This window comes from Triticum aestivum, chromosome 4A (assembly GCF_018294505.1).
Source record: "Triticum aestivum cultivar Chinese Spring chromosome 4A, IWGSC CS RefSeq v2.1, whole genome shotgun sequence".
Taxonomy (NCBI): Eukaryota; Viridiplantae; Streptophyta; class Magnoliopsida; order Poales; family Poaceae; genus Triticum; species Triticum aestivum.
The window spans coordinates 563,756,979-563,778,146 of NC_057803.1; the positions used below are offsets into that span (position 1 = coordinate 563,756,979).

Genomic DNA, 21,168 nt, shown 5'->3' on the forward strand with positions numbered 1-21,168 from the left:
CGACAACGTCAACGCCGGTGGTGCTGCTCCCGCTGCACCGTATGTGATTCTATCCTTCCTGTTCGAGATCATGGTAGAATTCATGTTTCTAGTATGTGCTCTAGATGTGATCTGTTCATCTGCTATGCTAGTTTGCATGACTAGTTTAATCTCTGCTATTGTAGTCATGATTTATCTTCTGTTTATTCGGATTAAATATCGTAGTAATTTGCTCATATTTCCAACACGTATCTGATTCTTTCTTTCAATTGTCTCCTACACTGATATATTTAGGCTTCACATTTTGTAGTTTTCTGCAGGTTGTCAGATAAATTCTTCTCGGCATCTTATATTCTATATCTTATACAGGTGCGTCGGTCGTCCCAACATTGTAAGGGACATTCTAGGATTTTAGTTTGACATAAAATCTGTATTATTTCTACAATGTCTCGAGACTCAACAAATCTGGGGTGAATATGCTGCAACTATGTGCTGGACAATGTCACCACCGCCGAATTCGCCGGAAGTTCATCCGCCGTCTGAACATGCTCCACCTGAGCTTTTCCCAAATTATTCTGTCAAATTTTCATCTACAATCATAAAAAGTACAGTTATAGGCTAATACCGTATGTACTACTTTTGTTCAGGTATAGGCTAATGTGCCCAGAAATTAGACAACAGGGGGAATTAGCAAGTCACCGGCTCTGAAAGCATGAAAAATAATTCAGTATTTAAGCGACAACTCAATTTTACCTTATAGGGGGACAGGGAGTGTCCCGACCAGTATGCAGTTAACTGGATTGGTGTTTGATTGTTCCTCGTCAGATCTTATGCTAATTGCTATAGAACCGTCTGGAATGGTTTGAGAGACAAATGCTTCTTCTTCTGTTTGAACATCCCCCAAACCCTTTTCATTGTGCAACTGCAGTCTAGTCCCATAAGTGTCCAGAATGGTTTGAGGGCCAAATGCTGCTTCTTCCTTTTGAACATCCCCCAAGCCCTTTTCATTGTGCAACTGCAGTTTAGCCCCATAAAAGTTGATAATGCAAGCACACAAATAGAATGTGCCTTGGAAGATCACAAACCAGTAAAAAAGATGTAGCGTAGGCAATAAATTTTTGCTTCCTGGAGTGGGATACGATTTAACAAGCTGCTGATCTTGAAGCCTCATGGCTGATAGCAGCATACGCGCTATTGCTGCCGGGAGCTGCAGGTTACCACAGATAAGTATAACAAGCAGCACCCCTGGGTTAAAAACTGCAGACTCGATGCAGAAAACCCAGCTGATTGCCATTGATATGCACAAGCCGACGTCCATCCAATAGTACGCAGTTTCATTGTTTGGGCTCGGAATGGTGCTTAGTGCGAAGATCAGGGTTACCATCATCTTCACTAAATTACCATAGACGAACCAGTCAACAGAAGGCAGGAAGAGAGAAAACATCCCCACTATCAAGGCTAAGCCCAGCACCACCTTAACAAGGTATAACACTTTAATCCACTTGCTTATTATCTGCCTAACCCGTGGCGGTTTGCATACAAGAATGTAAACGGATATGCTCTGCACTATGACCATGAGTAATAGCACTGCAGTGTGCACTAGTACAACTGCAAGTTGAGATCCTTGAGACTTACCACGGATCCAGAATTTTCTGATCAATTGGGCGGAGAGGGTGAGTAGAATGACAAGCAGAGAGCTTAAGAAGAGCCACAGATGATGTTGCAGGATTGTCTGCACGGCAAAAGGCAGATTGCCAATCAGAACCCCGGAAGCTGCCATTACAATGAGAGCGATGCCCTTGACATTTCTCGGACAAACAAAAAGTATCCTGTCACATAAGCTGACAACTGCCAATACCGCATAAAATGTATGTTTTTCATCCTTTAACACACTGTGAGATGTTAGCTTTTTAATAGCTGCATTAGTTCCAAACAACGGGTGATTCTCCAAACGGTTATCTCGAGTGAAAAATCTGTCATATCACACAGTTGTAGTGGTATATCCCATAGGTCAACTTCAGGTGATGTAATTGAGTAAGTAAACTAGGAAATGAGCGTTAGGGAAGAGGGTTTGTTACCTGAAAGCTTCAATAAATATTATAGCTGTTGTAGACCAGAAATCGGTTGGTTCGAGCAGGGTGCAGAAACCCCCAAGCATTACAACTGTGGCCCACATGAAGGACAGGGCACCGCAGGCGTTGCCCACCCATTCCAGGAAGGCGGCACAACGTAGTAGTATGTTCGGCTTCCTCTCTGTATTAGGCAGAGCCACATCTTCTCCTCCCCTGCCCCTGCTTCTGCTCTGGCGTGTGGCGGATGCATGCAGGTTCAGAAACGATAGGTGCCATCTCAATGGAGATCTCACTGACAGCTGTTGTGGTCGCCGCCATGTTGGATTGTCTATTCTTGTAGTCCCTGAAATATTTCACAAACTAAACACGAGATTAAGATGTGGCTAGATGATTCGAATCAAGGAATGGGAGCAGGAAATATGTAGGGAAAGGGCACAAAATGAAGCATCAAAACAAAGCTAGCTGAATATCACAGGTCCACAACAAGCGAACGGACGGACGGACGATGCTTAACTGGGTCTGTATAACTAGTCAAATTCGAGTACAGTAGTAGAATGGAGATTAAGATGCTGCATCTTAGTAGAGGGAAAAGGAACGGATTGGTCTTCCACTCTTGCTGTTGTGCTCTACAATACGTACCACCATACAAGTGGCAAAAGAGCAATCAGTGAAGTGTTTATTAGGCTCTAAAACTAGTACTAGTATTTCGCAATCAATCAAGCCCGTCACATAAGATAGCTTCCGGACGATTCCATGGTCCATCTCAAGGACAAGGAGGGAAGAATTCTGAGAAAATTAAGAGGGGGTGCTCTCCTGGCCCCGGGCGCGCATTGCCAAGGAAACAAGAATCAAGCGAAACGAGCAGCGGGATCAAGGAAAGCACGGCCAAGGAAGAAGCTCTGACGCGGACTCACTGACCTGGGCCTGGGGTAGCCGCGGCTGCGTGCGTCAACGCGAGGAGGATGCGAGGCTTGGGCGATCCAGCGAGGGCCTGATGGGGAGCGGCGGCCGGTGGCGGGGCGTGCGAGCGAGAGCCGGGTGCCGTGCGCGGGAAGGCCGCGGCGGGCGTGGGGCGGCGAGGCCTGTCACACCTCCATTCCCCTGGTGTAGGTGGACACTGGGAGTGGCTGGACTAGGTAGGGCCCACTGCGCAGGAGTGGTCGGCTGTATACGTGGGTGCGAGGCACCGATGTTGTGTGTCAAGTGTGAACTCTGTCTTCTCCCTCCTTTCTCTGTACTACCTCACCTTCTTCTCCACCAGGCAACCTGAAATTGGATCTCGATCCCGAATATCTCCTTTGTATCGATCCTCTGCATCGTTACAAGGCCGCGGCGGGCGGGAGATATCGCCGTCGGTGAGAAGCGACGTCTTTTTAAAGGCGATAGATAGATAGATAGATGCGTCTGAGAAGCGAGGTCTTTTTAAAGGCGAGCTACCGCCGTCGGTGTTCTTCGCTTTATGACTTTGGTTGCATCGAGACAAACGGGAGTGGTAAGTTTAACATATAGAGCACCTCTTCTTACTACATACATAGCTTACATCGCTGTTCTTTCCTACCTCTCATTTTTCTAACAAGGTGACGATTGTTTTCTCTTTGTAAGGAAATGGTAGTGCCATAGGGACGAAATTTGTTGATTGTAACTGGAGTGCGCGTGGGCAGTCCAGTTCGGGTAAAAGAACATGCTTGCTACGGGGGCATAGCATCCACTTAACACAACTGATAACCTTTCTCCGGTCCTCAATTAAAAACATTCCATTTTAGACCCGAGGACCTTTTGTCATATCAAAATCTAACCACTATACAGAAAGTGTCCAAAAGAAACAGCTAACCTCCTCGTGACTTCTCATCACGTAATCTTCTTTTCTTTTTTTTCCCTTTTTTTATGATGGGAAAGCCTTCATGGCCAGTGCTTTTTTTTTTGAGATATCTCAACTTCTAAGGGAGGGATACGTTGTTGTTGGGAGTGTCTAGTTATCAGACTTGTGATTTTTCATTTGGTTTAGGTCTTTTTTTTGTCCAGTCAGTTTTTGACACGTGTACTTTGTAATTTCAGTTCGTGGTTTAGTCTAAAATAAACGTCCGTTTTCGTAGCAGCTTCAGGTCGAATTCTACCTCCTGTCTTGGACCTCTAAGTGTACTAGTAGAATGCCCGTGCGTTGCCACGGACTTTTGAAATCATGTGCGCTGCAACACCGGGGCATACATATTCTCATCTTCCTCCCAATCACATTGTAAATAAATTAATCCCAATTTGGTGTCAAATCATCTTATTAATTATGGACCCTAAAAATAAAAAATGATCTAAAATCAGATGAAATTATTAGCGGTCTACTTGGGGACCAATTCTTAAATAAAATAAAAATGCTGAGGTTGCAACAAAGTAAATTACGAAACAAGTGCTTAAGTGTATTCATACATTATTTGTTAGGCTAATTTAACTGCTCCTAGGAGATCATTGTAAAATTGCATCAGAGGAAAAAAGTAAAATAAATTTAAATTATATAACATTAATAGAAAAACTTCATATATAGCTTGTTGTATGCATAAAAGTGGCATGTACATACAGCCAGATTTAATTTTGGGATCCCCAAACCCCTTCACCATGATATACTCTACAATTTACTTCAATAAGATGGTACTTCGGTAGTGGCGTTAAGCCATCCCCAATGGAAAGGTACTTGCATCGACTCTAATACGGTAAAATGAAGCTCTTTCCTAAGAAACCTACATTCTAGCACAAATTATCAGTACATGTCACAACCAATGCACATGGAATTTGTGCGAGTATAAATTGTGAATTCATATTCTGAAAATAAAAGAACTATACCCCCCCCCCCCCCCCCCCCCCAAATGGAAGGCTAAAAAAGCACAATCAATTATCTTTTTGTGGGACAGAATACACAAAATCAGTGTTTGGAAATCCCTAACAGAAGTTGGAATTGTTGCCCCTAATGCTAAGATTAAAACTATTATCACAGTTGGATAAAATTTGTACTTCAATATTTACCACTGGACCCAAATATGTTATGGCGTCCTTTTTCTACTTATCCTCGTATGATCTCAATGATTCCACTGGAGTATAAACCTACCAAACAAAACAAATGTTGAAATTCTTTTTCCTTAAATGGGAGCAGAGCAGGTTTGAAAAAGGATCGCATGTGGTACACGATCAGAATCGAAAATCACAACTATCAAACTGAATTGAATTTTAAAAAATCAAACCAGTTCACGTTCTGTTCCTGCAAGCCAAGAATGTACAGGCAACAAGAATATTTATCAAAATGTAACTGATTAAATATTGCATGTGTCCGTACTACCATGATTTACTAATAGATAGAGTTTAATAGATCATGTAGTAACTTTACAGAAAAAGAACACTTGTTCGATCGGATAAAAAATCAATATAGGTTGTCATCTTCAGATGTTTTCCTTCTGGTCCATCATTGCAAGTGCAACACTACATGTGTAACACCCCGGATGTAACTTGCCATATTTGTACTCGACTCTTGCCATTTTCGGCTCTAAGTTATGAGATTCCCTTTATGGTTGGGTTTTGTCTTTATTTTGCATTTTGTTCATGTCATGCATTTCATATCATGTCATCATGTGCATCTCTTTTGCATACGTGTTCGTCTCATGCATCCGAGTTTTTTTTCCTGTTGTCCGTTTTGCAATCCGACACTCCTACGTGCACCGGCGTACCCCTTTTGTCTCTTTTCGTGAGCGGGTGTTAAACATTCTCGGAATGTACCGAGATTTGCCAAGTGGACTTGGTACACCACCGGTAGACCGCCTGCCAAATTTCGTGCCATTTGAAGTCCGTTTGATACTCCAACGGTTAACCGGGTAACCGCGAAGGCCTCATGTGTGTTGCAGCCCAACACCCCTCCGAAACGGCCCAATAACCCTTCCAAACCCCTTCCATGTCCTCCGTCGTCAGATCACGATCGTGTGGGCGAAAACTACACTCCATTTGGACACTCCTACCTCCTACCTATAAATATGTGCACTCCTCCGAAATTTCGGGTCCAAAAACCCTAGATCAAACTTCCCCGCCGCCACCGGACATGTCCGCCGCCCGTCGGACATTTCGCGCCGCCGCCCGCGCCAGTGAGGGCGCGCCACCTGTCCGCCGCCGTTCCGCGCGCCGCCGAGGCTCGCCGGGCCCAGATCCGGCCCCCGCGGGCCCGCTCCCCGCTCGCCGCTGCCGACCGCGCCCGAGCGCCCGCGTCGCCTCGTCCTCCGCCGCGCCGCGCTGGCCGCCGCCTCCGCTGCCTCGCCTCGTCCTCTGCCGCGCCGGCCGCCGTCTCCGCCGCTCCGCCCATCACCTGCCGCGCGCCTCTGCCGCCGCACTCCTTGCTGCGCACCTCCTTGCCGCTCATCGCCGTCCCCTCGTCGACCGCGCCCGGATCCGGCCCGGGAGCAACCTCACCGCCCCCCCGCACTTCTCCGACGACATCTCCGGCCGTCCTCGGTTCCCGTGCGCAAACCCTAGATTTCGGAGGGTATTTTTTGCTCGTCTTTTTCTGTGTTATATTTCATGCCCCTGTTCATCATGCCATAACTCCATGACCATAGCTCCATTTCATGTGCATGATATACCAAAATGTTCATTGGAAGATGCTCTTCATTTCATTCCATTGTGGCATGCTTGTTTGATTTCATCTGGATTCCCAAATCATTGATGCAAGAGTGCTATAAAATGTTTGCTTCTGTCACTTAGCAGATTATGGTGTTGTGTCATTTTTGTCACATTTGTTGTGCGCATCATATGGGAATTAGCTCTACATGTGTTCTGAACTATGCTATGCCATCTTTACAGGGAGCTTGCCATGTATTTTTGTGATCTATGTGGTGGCTATCACAAGCATGCAAAGTAGCCTTCGTGATATTGCTGATTTCAGGGTCTTAGGTTTTTACTAAGTCTATTGTCTGCTGTCATTTCTATGCCATGTAAACATGATGCTACAGTGAGATCCGTGCTTGTTTTGAAATACTTCATTAAGGAGATTTTGAACATAGGTTATACTCTATCCATCCACGCCCCTGTTTGCAATTATGGAGTGCCCTAGCATGTCTTAATCTTGCTCTACTTTTGCTATAAAATGTTCCTGGCAGACTGTTTACATGTTAATCAATTTTGCCATGGTTGTTGTTATTGATCCATGCATGCTATGAACTTGTTCTTGCCATGGTTAGCTTCATGAACATGTCATCATGATTTAGGTATGCTTGTCTTGTCATGCAAGTCTTTGTGATGAGTGATTTGAGTTCGCAAAGATGCCTTCATAATGCTGTTTATGCCATGCTCTGTTTTCTGCTAAGTCTGAAACTGTTAATAAAACTTGCTATATTCACATGGGTGCCATCATATCTTCTGTGCCTTTTTGGCTCATGTTCAGTAAGAGACTTTTGTTCTATGCATTTAGTATATTCATTCAATGCCTTGTATTGCTATGATATGTTCCTGTAGCATGTTATTTGCTTGCTCTAAACATGGCTTACTGATGTTATTTCTGGCATGTTAGTATTTTCACTAAGTCTGTGATGCTGATATCTTTTGCACTTTTTCCATGCTTGTTTGAACCTGCTCTTGTGTGATTTAGCCGTAGCTCAGTGTTCATGTTTTGTCAAGCATCTTGAGTACATCACTGCCATATGCCTTGTTGATATGTTGGGGTGCAGTAGCTTAGTTTCTTGTTGCATTCTAGATGGCATCGTGCTGTTAATCGCAGAATTGTGCCATTCTTGTGTTGCTTGCCATTTGCAAACCATGCTTCCGATTCCGGTGATCTTTTTATCAATTTCGACCGAAATCATCTCATCTTTTTAGTGGTCCTTCCGGAGCACGCATATGCATTGCATATCATGTCTTGCATATCATGCCATGTTTTGCATCATGTTGCTTGTGCATTGCACCGTGGTTGATTGTTGTTCCTTTGCTTGTGTTCTTGCCTTGGGTAGAGCCGGGAGATGAGTACGTGATCGAGGAACCTGTTGAGTACGCTAACGAGGATCAAGCTTTCGACAACTCTGAGTACTCTACAGGCAAGATGACCATACCCTCGAAATCACTTCTATCTTTGCTTGCTAGTTGCTCGTCTATTGCTATGTCGCATTACCTACCACTTGCTATATCATACCTCCCATATTGCTATGTCAAGCCTCTAACCCACCTTTCCTAGCAAACCATTGTTTGGCTATGTTGCCGCTTTGCTCAGCCCCTCTTATAGCATTGCTAGTTGAAGGTGAAGCTAAAGTTTGTTCCATGTGGGAACATGGATATTGTTGGGATATCATTATTATGTCTTATTTACTTTAATGCATCTATATACTTGGTAAAGGGTGGAAGGCTCGGCCTTATGCCTAGTGTTTTGTTCCACTCTTGCCGCCCTAGTTTCCGTCATACCGGTGTTATGTTCCTTGATTTTCCATTCCTTACGCGGTTGGGTGATAATGGGAACCCCTTGACAGTTCGCCTTGAATAAAACTCCTCCAGCAAGGCCCAACCTTGGTTTTACCATTTGCCACCTAAGCCTTTTCCCTTGGGTTCCGCGGACTCAAGGATCATCTTTATTTTAAACCCCCGGGCTAGTGCTCCTCTAAGTGTTGGTCCAAACTAGAGCACCGTGCGGGACTGTCCCTTGGCAACTTGGGTTATGTTGGTTCATGTACGCTTAGCTTATTCGGTGTGCCCTGAGAACGAGATATGTGCAGCTCCTATCGGGATTTGTCGGCACAGTCGGGTGGTCTTGCTAGTCTTGTTTTACCTTTGTCGAAATGTCTTGTGATACGTCTCCAACATATCTATAATTTTTGATTGCTCCATGCTATATTATCTACTCTTTTGGACATTATTGGGCTTTATTATCCACTTTTATATTAATTTTGGGACTAACCTACTAACCGGAGGCCTAGCCCAAAATTGCTATTTTTTTTTGCCTATTTTAGGGTTTCGAAGAAAAGGAATATCAAACGGAGTCCAAACGGAATGAAACCTTCGGGAACGTGATTTTCTCAACGAACAAGACCCAGGAGACTTGGACCCTACGTCAAGAAACAACCGAGGAGGCCACGAGGTAGGGGGCGCGCTTACCCCCCCAGGTGCGCCCTCCACCCTCGTGGCCCCTCTGTTGCTCCACCGACGTACTCCTTCCTCCTATATATACCTACGTACCCCCAAACGATCAGATACGGAGCAAAAACCCTAATTCCACTGCCGCAACTTTCGGTATCCGAGAGATCCCATCTTGGGGCTTGTTCCGGAGCTCCGCTGGAGGGGGCATCAATCATGGAGGGCTTCTACATCATCACCATAGCCCCTCCTATGAAGTGTGAGTAGTTCACCTCAGACCTACGGGTCCATAGTTATTAGCTAGATGGCTTCTTCTCTCTTTTTGGATCTCAATACAATGTTCTCCCCCTCTCTTGTGGAGATCTATTCGATGTAATCTTCTTTTTGCGGTGTGTTTATTGAGACTGATGAATTGTGGGTTTATGATCAAGTCTATCTATGAACAATATTTGAATCTTCTCCGAATTCTTTTATGTATGATTGGTTATCTTTGCAAGTCTCTTTGAATTATCAGTTTGGTTTGGCCTACTAGATTGATCTTTCTTGCAATGGGAGAAGTGCTTAGCTTTGGGTTCAATCTTGCGGTGTCCTTTACCAGTGACAATAGGGGTAGCAAGGCACATATTGTATTGTTGCCATCGAGGATAACAAGATGGAGTTTTCTTCATATTGCATGAGTTTATCCCTCTATATCATGTCATCTTGCTTAAGGCGTTACTCTGTTTTCATTAACTTAATACTCTAGATGCATGCTAGATAGCGGTCGATGAGTGGAGTAATAGTAGTAGATGCAGGCAGGAGTCGGTCTACTTGTCTCGGACATGATGCCTATATACATTATCATGCCTAGATATTCTCATAACTATGCTCAATTCTGTGAATTGCTCATAAGTAATTTATTCACCCACCGTAGAATACTTATGCTCTTGAGAGAAGCCACTAGTAAAACCTATGGCCCCCGGGTCTATCTTCATCATATTAATCTTCCAATACTTAGTTATTTCCTTTGCTTTTATTTTACTCTGCATCTTTATCATAAAAATACCAAAAATATTATCTTATCATATCTATCAAATCTCACTCTCGTAAGTGGCCGTGTAGGGATTGACAACCCCTTATCATGTTGGTTGTGAGGATTAATTTGTTTTGTGTAGGTACAAGGGACTCGCGCGTAGCCTCCTACTGGATTGATACCTTGGTTCTAAAAAACTGAGGGAAATACTTATGCTACTTTGCTACATCATCCCTTCCTCTTTGGAGAAAAACCAACGTAGTGCTCAAGAGGTAGCAAGAAGGATTTCTGGCGCCGTTGCCGGGGAGTTTACGCAAAAGTCAACATACCAAGTACCCATCACAATCCCTATCTCCCACATTACATTATTTTCCATTTGCCTCTCGTTTTCCTCTCCCCCACTTCACCCTTGCCGTGTTATTCGCCCTCTCTCTCTCTCTCTATCCTCCCTCTCTTTCTCTATTTGCATCTTTTTGCCCACTCGCTTTTTGTTTGCTTGTGTGTTAGTTTGCTTGCTTGTCGTTATGGCTAGTCCCATATCTTCTCCATTGTCTCCCGAGAATGAAATTCTAAATTTTAAGCAAAGGGAGGGAGAAAATCTAAAAGATGCTTGGCATAGAATTTGCAATGCTCAAAATAGATCTACCATGAAGCAATCTACTTCCGTTCTTCTTCGCAATTTTTATGTAGGCATAACTCCCTGGCACAGATATATCCTTGATACTCTTACCGGAGGGAATTTCTTGGGTAGCCATAATTTTGATTCTTATAATGCTATGATAGATTTGTTTGGCTCACCCCCTCTTTTGGTTAATGGAACTGTATTAACTTTGGAGCATGTAATGCAAAGGCTCGAAATTATTGAAAATAAGGTTGCTACCGTAGAGTTAATTGAAAATCTGGATAAAAAGATCCACAACCGAATCTCTCAATATGTATCTAAAGTAGGAGTCACTTTGAAAAACATTAAAGAGAAGGAACCCATAGTTAATGAGAAATTAAATCACGATTCCACTAGGATTGATAAACTTGAGGATATTATTACCAACTTGGGAACCACTTTTTCTTCCGTAAAGAATAGTCCTCCCACTAAAATTTCCAAACTTATGTATGTTCCTAAGAATAAGGGTGAATCCTCTAGTAAGGAAACCGCGAATCTAAAATCTATAAGTATTCATCCCAATCTTTTTGCTATCATTAAGGAACCATTTGTTACGAATCAATTTTTCAATCTTGTGCCTAAAAGTTTGATAATCAATAAAAAGAAAGAAATTCCTAAGGATGGTAGATACCTCATTGAAGAATTACCTACCAAAGATGGCAATACCTAGATCTATCCTTGCTTTTTATGCCTAGCTAGGGGCGCTAAAGGATAGCGCTTGTTGGGAGGCAACCCAATTTTATTTTTATTCCTTGCTTTTTGCTACTGTTTAGTAATAAATTATTTATCTAGATTCTGTTTAGATTGTGTTTTTTGTGTTTAATTAGTGTTTGTGCCAAGTAGAACCGTTGGGAAGACTTGGGGAAAGTTTTGATATCTTGCTGTAAAAAACAGAAACTTTAGCGCTCACGAGAATTGCTGACATTTTTATTTGGCAAGTGCTATTTAGTTAATTATTTTTGCAGATGATTAATAGATAAATTCCTCATGTCCAGAAATTTATTTTAGAATTTTGGGGTTCCAGATCTTGCGCTAGCTACAGATTACTACAGACTGTTTTGACAGATTCTGTTTTTCGTGTGTTGTTTGCTTATTTTGATGAATCTATGGCTAGTAAAATAGTTTATAAACCATATAGAAGTTGGAATACAGTAGGTTTAACACCAATATAAATAAAGAATGAGTTCATTACAGTACCTTGAAGTGGTATTTTGTTTTCTTTCGCTAACGGAGCTCACAAGATTTTCTACTTTAAGTAATGTGTTGTGAAGTTTTCAAGTTTTGGGTAAAGATTTGATGGATTATGGAACAAGGAGTGGCAAGAGCCTAAGATTGGGGATGCCCTTGGCACCCCCAAGATAATCTAAGGACACCTAAAATCCAAAGCTTAGGGATGCCCCGGAAGGCATCCCCTCTTTTCGTCTACTTCTATCGGTAACTTTACTTGGAGCTATATTTTTATTCACCACATGATATGTGTTTTGCTTGGAGCGTCTTTTATGATTTGATTCTTTGCTTGTTAGTTTACCACAATCATCCTTGCTGTACACACCTTTTGAGAGAGCCATACATGATTTGGAATTTGTTAGAATACTCTATGTGCTTCACTTATATCATCTGAGTTATATAGTTTTGCTCTAGTACTTCACTTATATATTTTAGAGCACGGTGGTGGATTTGTTTTATAGAAACTATTAATCTCTCACGCTTCACTTAGATTAGTTTGATAGTCTTAAATAGCATGGTAATCTGCTTAAATAATCCTAATATGCTAGGTATTCAAGATTAGTAAAAAAATTCCTAGGAGTGTTTTGAATACTAAGAGACGTTTGATGATTGATGATCGTTTTGAGATATAGAGGTAATAATATCAAAGTCGTGCTAGTTGAGTAGTTGTGAATTTGAGAAGTGCTTGTGTTTAAGTTTGCATGTCCCGTAGCATGCACGTATGGTAAACGTTGTGTAACAAATTTGAAACATGAGGTGTTTTTTTGATTGTCTTCCTTATGAGTGGCGGTTGGGGACGAGCGATGGTTTTTTCCTACCAATCTATCCCCCTAGGAGCATGTGCGTAGTGCCGAGGTTTTTGATGACTTGTAGATTTTTGCAATAAGTATGTGAGTTCTTTATGACTAATGTTGAGTCCATGGATTATACGCACTCTCACCCTTCCATCATTACTAGCCTCTTTGGTACTGTGCATTGCCCTTTCTCACATTGAGAATTGGTGCAAACTTCGCCGGTGCATCCAAACCCCGTGATATGATATGCTCTTTCACACATAGACCTCCTTATATCTTCCTCAAAACAGCCACCATACCTACCTATTATGGCATTTCCATAGCCATTCCAAGATATATTGCCATGCAACTTTCCACCATTTCGTTTATCATGACACATTCATCATTGTCATATTACTTAGCATGATCATGTAGTTGACATTGTATTTGTGGCAAAGCCACCATTCATAATTCTTTCATACATGTCACTCTTGGTTCATTGCATATCCTGGTACACTGCCAGAGGCATTCATATAGAGTCATCTTTTGTTCTAGCATCAAGTTGTAATCATTGAGTTGTAAATAAATAGAAGTGTGATGATCATCATTTTCTAGAGCATTGTCCCAAGTGAGGAAAAAAAGAGGAAGGCCATATATAAAAAGGGCCTAAATAAAAAAAGAGAGAAAAAGAGAGAAGGGACAATGTTACTATCCTTTGCCACACTTGTGCTTCAAAGTAGCACCATAACCTTCAGGATAGAGAGTCTCTTGTTTTGTCACTTTCATATACTAGTGGGAAATTTTCATTATAGAACTTGGCTTGTATATTCCAACAATGGGCCTCCTCAAGTGCCCTAGGTCTTCATGAGCAAGCAAGTTGGATGCACACCCACTTAGTTTCTTTTGTTGAGCTTTCATACATTTATAGCTCTAGTGCATCCGTTGCATGGCAATCCCTACTCCTTGCATTAACATCAATCGGTGGGCATCTCCATAGCCCATTGATTAGCCTCGTTGATGTGAGACTTTCTCCCTTTTTGTCTTCTCCACATAACCCCCATCATCATATTCTATTCCACCCATAGTGCTATGTCCATGGCTCGCGCTCATATATTGCGTGAAAGTTTATAGGTTTGAGATTGCTAAGGTATGAAACAATTGCTTGGCTTGTCATCGGGGTTGTGCATGATGAGAGCATTCTTGTGTGACAAAAATGGAGCATGACTAAACTATATGCTTTTGTAGGGATGAAGTTTCTTTGGCCATGTTATTTTGAGAAGACATAATTACTTTGTTAGTATGCTTGAAGTATTATTATTTTTATGTCAATATGAACTTTTGTCTTGAATCTATCGGATCTGAATATTCATACCACAATTAAGAAGAATTACATTAAAATTATGCCAAGTAGCACTCGGCATCAAAAATTCTGTTTTTATCATTTACCTACTCGAGGACGAGCAGGAATTAAGCTTGGGGATGCTTGATACGTCTCCAACGTACCTATAATTTGATTGCTCCATGCTATATTATCTACCGTTTTGGACATTATTGGGCTTTATTATCCACTTTTATATTATTTTTGGGACTAACCTACTAACGGGAGGCCCAGCCCAGAATTGCTGTTTTTTTTCCTATTTTAGGGTTTTGAAGAAAAGGAATATCAAACGGAGTCCAAACGGAATGAAACCTTCGGGAACGTGATTTTCTCAACGAACAAGACCCAGGAGACTTGGACCCTACGTCAAGAAACAACCAAAGAGGCCACGAGGTAGGGGGCGCGCCTACCCCCTAGGTGCGCCCTCCACCCTCGTGGGCCCCTTGTTGCTCCACCGACGTACTCCTTCCTCCTATATATACCTACATACCCCCAAACGATCATATATGGAGCAAAAACCCTAATTCCACCACCGCAACTTTCTGTATCCACAAGATCCCATCTTGGGGCCTGTTTTGGTGCTCCGTCGGAGGGGGAATCGATCACGGAGGGCTTCTACATCATCACCATAGCCCCTTCGATGAAGTGTGAGTAGTTCACCTCAGACCTACGGGTCCATAGTTATTAGCTAGATGGCTTCTTCTCTCTTTTCGGATCTCAATACAATGTTCTCCCCTCTCTTGTGGAGATCTATTCGATGTAATCTTCTTTTTGTGGTGTGTTTGTTGAGACCGATGAATTATGGGTTTATGATCAAGTCTATCTATGAACAATATTTGAATCTTCTCTGAATTCTTTTATGTATGATTGATTATCTTTGCAAGTCTCTTCGAATTATCAGTTTGGTTTGGCCTACTAGATTGATCTTTCTTGCAATGGGATAAGTGCTTAGCTTTGGGTTCAATCTTGCGGTGTCCTTTCCCAGTGACAGTAGGGGCTGCAAGGCATGTATTGTATTGTTGCCATCGAGGATAACAAGATGGGGTTTTCTTCATATTGCATGAGTTTATCCCTCTACATCATGTCAGCTTACTTAAGGCGTTACTCTGTTTTCATTAACTTAATACTCTAGATGCATGCTGGATAGCGGTCGATGAGTGGAGTAATAGTAGTAGATGCAGGCAGGAGTCGGTCTACTTGTCTCGCACGTGGTGCCTATATACATGATCATGCCTAGATATTCTCATAACTATGCTCAATTCTGTCAATTGCTCAACAGTAATTTGTTCACCCACCATAGAATACTTATGCTCTTGAGAGAAGCCACTAGTGAAACCTATGGCCCACGGGTCTATCTTCATCATATTAATCTTCCAATACTTAGTTATTTTCTTTGCTTTTATTTTACTTTGCATATTTATCATAAAAATACCAAAAATATTATTTTATCATATCTATCAGATCTCACTCTTATAAGTGGCCATGTAGGGATTGACAACCCCTTATCGTGTTGGTTGCGAGGATTTATTTGTTTTGTGCAGGTACGAGGGACTCGTGCGTAGCCTCCTACTAGATTGATACCTTGGTTCTCAAAAACTGAGGGAAATACTTACGCTACTCTGCTGCATCATCCCTTCCTCTTCAAGGAAAAACCAACGCAGTGCTCAAGAGGTAGCATCTTGTAACCGGGATTCCGAGTCTGATCGGGTCTTCCTGGGAGAAGGAATATCCTTAGTTGACCATGAGAGCTTGTAATGGGCTAAGTTGGGACACCCCTGCAGGGTTTGAACTTTCGAAAGCCGTGCCCGCGGTTATGGGCATATGGGAATTTGTTAATGTCCGCTTGTAGAAAACTTGACACTTACACTTATCTAAAATGAATCAACCGCGTGTGTAGCCGTGATGGTCTCTTTTTGGCGGAGTCCGGGAAGAGAACACGGTCTCGTGTTATGCTTGAACGTAAGTAGCTTCAGGATCACTTCTTTATCACTATTTGCTTCTCGACCGTGCTTTGCTTCTCTTCTCGCTCTCTTTTGCATAAGTTAGCCACCGGATATGCTAATGCTTGCTGCAGCTCCACCTCACTACCCCTTTCCTACCCTTAAGCTTAAATAGTTTTGATCGCGAGGGTGTGAGATTGCTGAGTCCCCGTTACTCACAGATACTTCCAAAACAGATGCAGGTGCCGATGATGCCAGTGCAGGGGACGCTACCGAACTCAAGTGGGAGTTCGACGAGGATTCAGGCCATTACTATGTTTCTTTTCCGGACGATCAGTAGAGGAGCCCAGTTGGGACGATCGGGGATCTAGCATTTGGGGTTGTCTTTCTTTATTTTGGTTCCGTAGTCGGACCTTGTTTGTATTCTGGATGGTATGGATTATTTATGTATTGTGTGAGGTGGCGATTGTAAGCCAACTCTTTATCCCTTTCTTATTCAGTACATGGGATGTGTAAAGATTACCCCTCTTGCGACATGCCTACCATGCGGCTATGCCTCTAAGTCGTGACCCGACACGTGGGAGATATAGCCACATTGTGGGTGTTACAAGTTGGTATCAGAGCCTTCCCCGACTTAGGAGCCCCCTGCTTGATCGAATCGCTGACGTTGTTGAGTCTAGAACAAAATGTTTTGAGTCTTAGGATTATATATATCGGAGAGTAGGATTATTTTACTCCTCAGTCCCTTCGTCGCTTTGGTGAGGCCTCCTGACGTAGAGTTTTTACTCTTCTCTCTTCAAATTTCAAGAATTTTTTTTAGGATCACGCGGGTATCTTGGAATCGTTCCGATGGTTTTGTGACGAGAAGATTGTTCTTGCTGCCTCCTGACATTTAGGGGTTGTGGCAGTGTCCCGCGGAGTTGAGCTCCGAGGTGTTGTCGTCACAATTTTATCGTTGCAGTTCTGGAATACCTGAGTTGGCCGACATCGATAACTCTTTTATGCAGTTGTTGGTGAGATAACCTCGACGCTACCCAGTACTGGGGTGGGAGTTCGGGAGTATTGCCATAACACGTATGACGGATGCTTTTCGAAGGTTGAGGTAAATGATTTCCGAAGGTTTCGTGGTTATGTGTTGAAGGATGGATATAGCTGGATGTAGGATTTGCTAGTTTGGGGGTGAGATATTATGCTTCCCCTATATCCCCAACACCTGATTGCATAACCAGAAAGTTTCGGGAGTTCCATAGGTGGGAATTCAAGTAGCTCTAGCATTTCTTCCCGCAGATATTTGGTTTGTGTCGTGGAATTGTCACGGCAGATGTCCTAGAGAAAGGACTTAGTCATAGGGCCGTCGCAACTAGGAAGCTTAAAGGGGTTAATCAAGACAAAGGACACGAGAGGTTGTATACTAGTTCGGCCCCTTACGATGAAGGTAAAAGCCTACGTCTAGTTGTGTTGGTATTGCTGGTGGTTTCGATCACCAAGAGGCTTAACTCGCCGGCTTGGTTATCGATCTCTTATTTCCTGCCCTAAGCCACCACCGGGTCGTCCCCTTATATACACGGGTCGACGCCTGGTGGTTTACAGAGTCCCGGCCGACTCATAACCGTGTCCGGCTCTGTGACTTCTTTTACATGCCTTTCTTTACAAGTCTTTCCTTACATACGGCAGTTCACAATACCGGGCCTTAAGCCGTCTCCAGGCCTTTGGGCCTTCTATAAGATTTGACAAACTATCATCTTTAAGGTTTACTGGGCTTCTTGTGTAACCCGCCATTGGGGCTGACCCGGCCCCTCCTGGGCGGGTCATAACTGATAGTTATATCCCCAACATTAGGCCCCAGGTTGACTTTGAACTTCGTTCTTTGTCAATCTTCAACACTTAAACAAAATCCATCTTCTTATCCTCGCAGAAGTTCTTGTAACCCGCCATGACGTCATCTCTTGAAAGCGCAAAAAACTTTTATGATGTCATCTCCCAATGGATCTTCATCTTTAATGTCTTCTGAGAATCGAGGCGTCTGTGTAGTTGGATAACCATTATTCGGCTATCCCTCGATTTTTGCGCCCGTCTGTTCACATTTTCCTTATAAATAGGCACGCTTCGGCCTTCCTCATTCTTCTCTCTCTCTCTCCGTCTTCTTCCTCTCGCAACCCTCCTGTTGCTCGAGCCTCACCGCCGTTGCGCTTCTCCTTCGTCTCCGTCGACCTTGGCCGCTGCATCAACCCGAATCGGTCCAGAGAAACGGCGGCGACCTCTGCAGAAGACCTGCGATGGTAAGTGTTCTTCCTTTCGTTTCTTAGATCTGCATTAGGGTTTCCAGGCTCCTGCGTGTTCTTCATGGTTCATCGTAGTTCTTCGCAGTTCTTCCACCGCAGCTCTTCTTGATCAAAAAGATACGTATGCTTGTGCGGTATTGGTTTTGTGCCTACTCTTGATACCCACAGATCTCTTTCTCTGGTTCAAAGATCTTATTAGAACTCCCAGATTCATCTGTGCTAAACTTTTTAGGTCTAGACTTTTTCCCATTTTGAATAGCCATTTGATCCAAAATAATGCCAGGCAGTTGGGAAACTTGTTTGTCTCAACACTTAGCTGATTTTTGCTTTTCTCAAATCTCTGTAGTCATGGCGGCTTACTGTGCCGCCTTACTTTTCCTTATATGTCATTAGCCCTTAACTAAGCCGTCATTACTTCCCTGTATTATCCTCATGTAATTGTTAGTTTCACCATTGAATTGAACCGCATGTTGCATTTCTTTTCAGTTTGTTTTTGAACATCATGCCGTCCAAAGCGCCAACCATTTGCAACCGGGTTCCCTCAACCATAACCAAGGAACGTTTGAAGGAGTTCTTCACCATAGGGTTTTTGCCAGCGAAAACTGTCATGTCTTACCGTGCCCCTCACCCAGAGGAAGAATGACCCAATCCAAGAGATTGCGAAGTGATTGTTTTTACTGACCATATGAACCGTGGCTTCTCACCGCCCGACTCAAAATTCTTCAGAGAGGTCCTCCACCTTTTCAAACTCCACCCTCAAGACATTGGGCCCAATTCCATATCTAACATCTGTATCTTCCAAGTGCTCTGTGAGGTGTATCTTCAACAAGAGCCGACCGTGGAGCTGTTTAGAGAATACTTTTATCTGAACCGGCAGAACGAGTGCACCAACGGCCTTAGCTTAGAGCTTGGAGGCATCTCAATTCAATGCCGGCAGGGCGCTATCTTCCCCCTCATAGTCTTGCCGAGTCATCCAAAAGACTGGAATCAGACTTGGTTTTACTGCCAAGACATTTCATTGGCGAACGAGAGGCCACTACCGGGTTATCGCCCCGAATGTCTTGACTCCAAGTTCGCACTTCCTGACAAGCTCACTGCCGTTGAACGCAGAAAGCTGATACCATCCATCAAAAGGATTAGTACTTTGTTAGGGAACGAGTTAACTGGAGTTGGTCTGACCTGCTGCTGGATCTCATGGCGGGTCATCCCTCTAAGCCGTCGGTCAAAGCTGATGTATGAGTATGGTGGAGGCCCGGATGACTCTCTTCGTCACATCCCCGCTCAATTAATAGAAGAAGATATTGTTTCAACGTCAACCCTTCTAGTGAATGGGAAATACGAAGATTGCAGTATTGTCGGGTTAAACCCCTTCTGCAAGCTTAACCCGGTGCCAGAAGTAAGGATATTCTGATCTCTTCTCCTTTGTATTTTTCCCAGCCGTATTGTTTAATACTTGCCTAACCTTTTCATCATGTTTTTACCTGTCTGCAGGCCAACTCTGACTTCTGGAAAGTTAAATATGACCACGAGGCTGCCAAGAAAGCGAGAGCCACAGCCATAAACGCCAAGAAGACGACTCGGAGGTCGAAAAAGAAGAAGAAGAACACTTCTGAATATTGGATGAAGCTTGATGATACATCTGAGTCGGAGGTAGCCCTTGATTCCCTTGGCCAATTTTTTAATAATCTTATTAACACTGATCATTACCAGGATGACACTGGGGCCAGTCAGGCCGTGGAAGAAGAGGTAATTATCATTTCCTCCGACTCAGAGCCCTTGCCAAGACAAAAAATTCGATGAGTGATCCGTAAAGTAAGGTTTTCTAACCCTTTAGCTCACTTGGATCCCAACTTTATTTCGAAAAAGCAGCAACATGAGAGCCACTGTCAAGCCTAGACCAAAGACGAACCGACGGTTGTTCTTCAACAAACTCCTCAGAAGCACCGGAATGAGGTTTACTTCTTTTGTCCTTAACTCTGTTTAATGGATCCTTTCCCTTGCATTACTTTAACTTTATTTTATCTTTTCAGGAGGTGTCTCGCTCTTCTGGCGACTCATCACAGACTCAATTTCCGGCCTTCAAGACTGCCCCTGGGTAATGAAAAATCCTCCTTTTTTCTGGGTTGTTCAAATTGTATTTTTATACTGACAGTCCTGCAACATTTCTCTTAGTGGCCAAGCTAAGTCCAAGAAGGAAAAGGCAACTAAACCGGCGGAAGTCCCGCCAATGCTTGCATATGACCCGGCCAGGCCATCTTCTGCTCCATTAACTGACGCTCCAGAAGACCCGCCTGTCGATGCAGAAGCAAATCCTCCTGAGCCGTCATTTAATGAGACCACTGTGAACCCTTCTGCAACTGGACCATCAAGCTCAGCCAACCCGCCATCACCATCTGCACAAGATGTTTTGATCACCGGGAGCCGTTTTATTGAGCCGGGGAATCCAACTGTGCTGGCTCGCCACACGGCGAAACAAGAGGCATTGGAGAGGCAGAAAGTGCACTTTGTCGTTGCCAATTATGATCATCCAAATGCCAACGATATTTTATCCGGCTATCTCAGCCATGTACACTCCAGTCACGACTCTGAGATCGAAATGGTCAAGCAGTTGCAGTTGAAATACGAGGTATGTTCTTCCGGCTTATCTATATTCCTCCAGCCCCCAAGTTTTCAGATTATGAGAGAACCGAAATTATCTATAGACTTTATAATATAGGCCAATACTTTTACCTTGGAAACCTTTCTTGAGTTCAAGAAAATAGAACAG

At 43.3% G+C, this 21,168-nt stretch overlaps 1 protein-coding gene across 7 annotated transcripts; it reads right to left on the reverse strand.

Annotated features, from left to right (window-relative positions):
* Window positions 1–243: 243 nt before the first annotated feature.
* On the reverse strand, window positions 244–3,379 carry LOC123086981 (uncharacterized). Of its 7 annotated transcripts, none has more exons than XR_006441195.1 (5): window positions 2,970–3,379; window positions 2,058–2,394; window positions 1,615–1,711; window positions 733–994; window positions 244–569 (listed from the first exon to the last, which is right to left on the reverse strand). XR_006441195.1 is itself a non-coding variant. In XM_044508851.1 (5 exons), the coding sequence occupies exons 2-4, from the start codon at window positions 2,153–2,155 to the stop codon at window positions 734–736; spliced, it is 1,074 nt and encodes a 357-aa protein (XP_044364786.1). In that variant the 5' UTR covers window positions 2,156–2,394; window positions 2,970–3,379; the 3' UTR covers window positions 244–569; window position 733. The 7 variants fall into 7 exon arrangements, 4 of the variants coding, with proteins under 4 accessions (XP_044364786.1, XP_044364784.1, XP_044364785.1 ...); XR_006441194.1 differs by having other exon boundaries at window positions 733–1,371; XM_044508851.1 differs by having other exon boundaries at window positions 733–1,371; window positions 1,615–1,952.
* Window positions 3,380–21,168: the final 17,789 nt, after the last annotated feature.

Coding starts and splice junctions, on each gene's coding strand:
- LOC123086981 (XM_044508849.1), bottom strand. CDS start 2,155: ATGTGGGCCACAGTTGTAATGCTTGGGGGTTTCTGCACCCTGCTCGAA. Junction 1,953..2,057: donor ATATTTATTGAAGCTTTCAG/GTAACAAACCCT, acceptor GTGATATGACAG/ATTTTTCACTCGAGATAACC.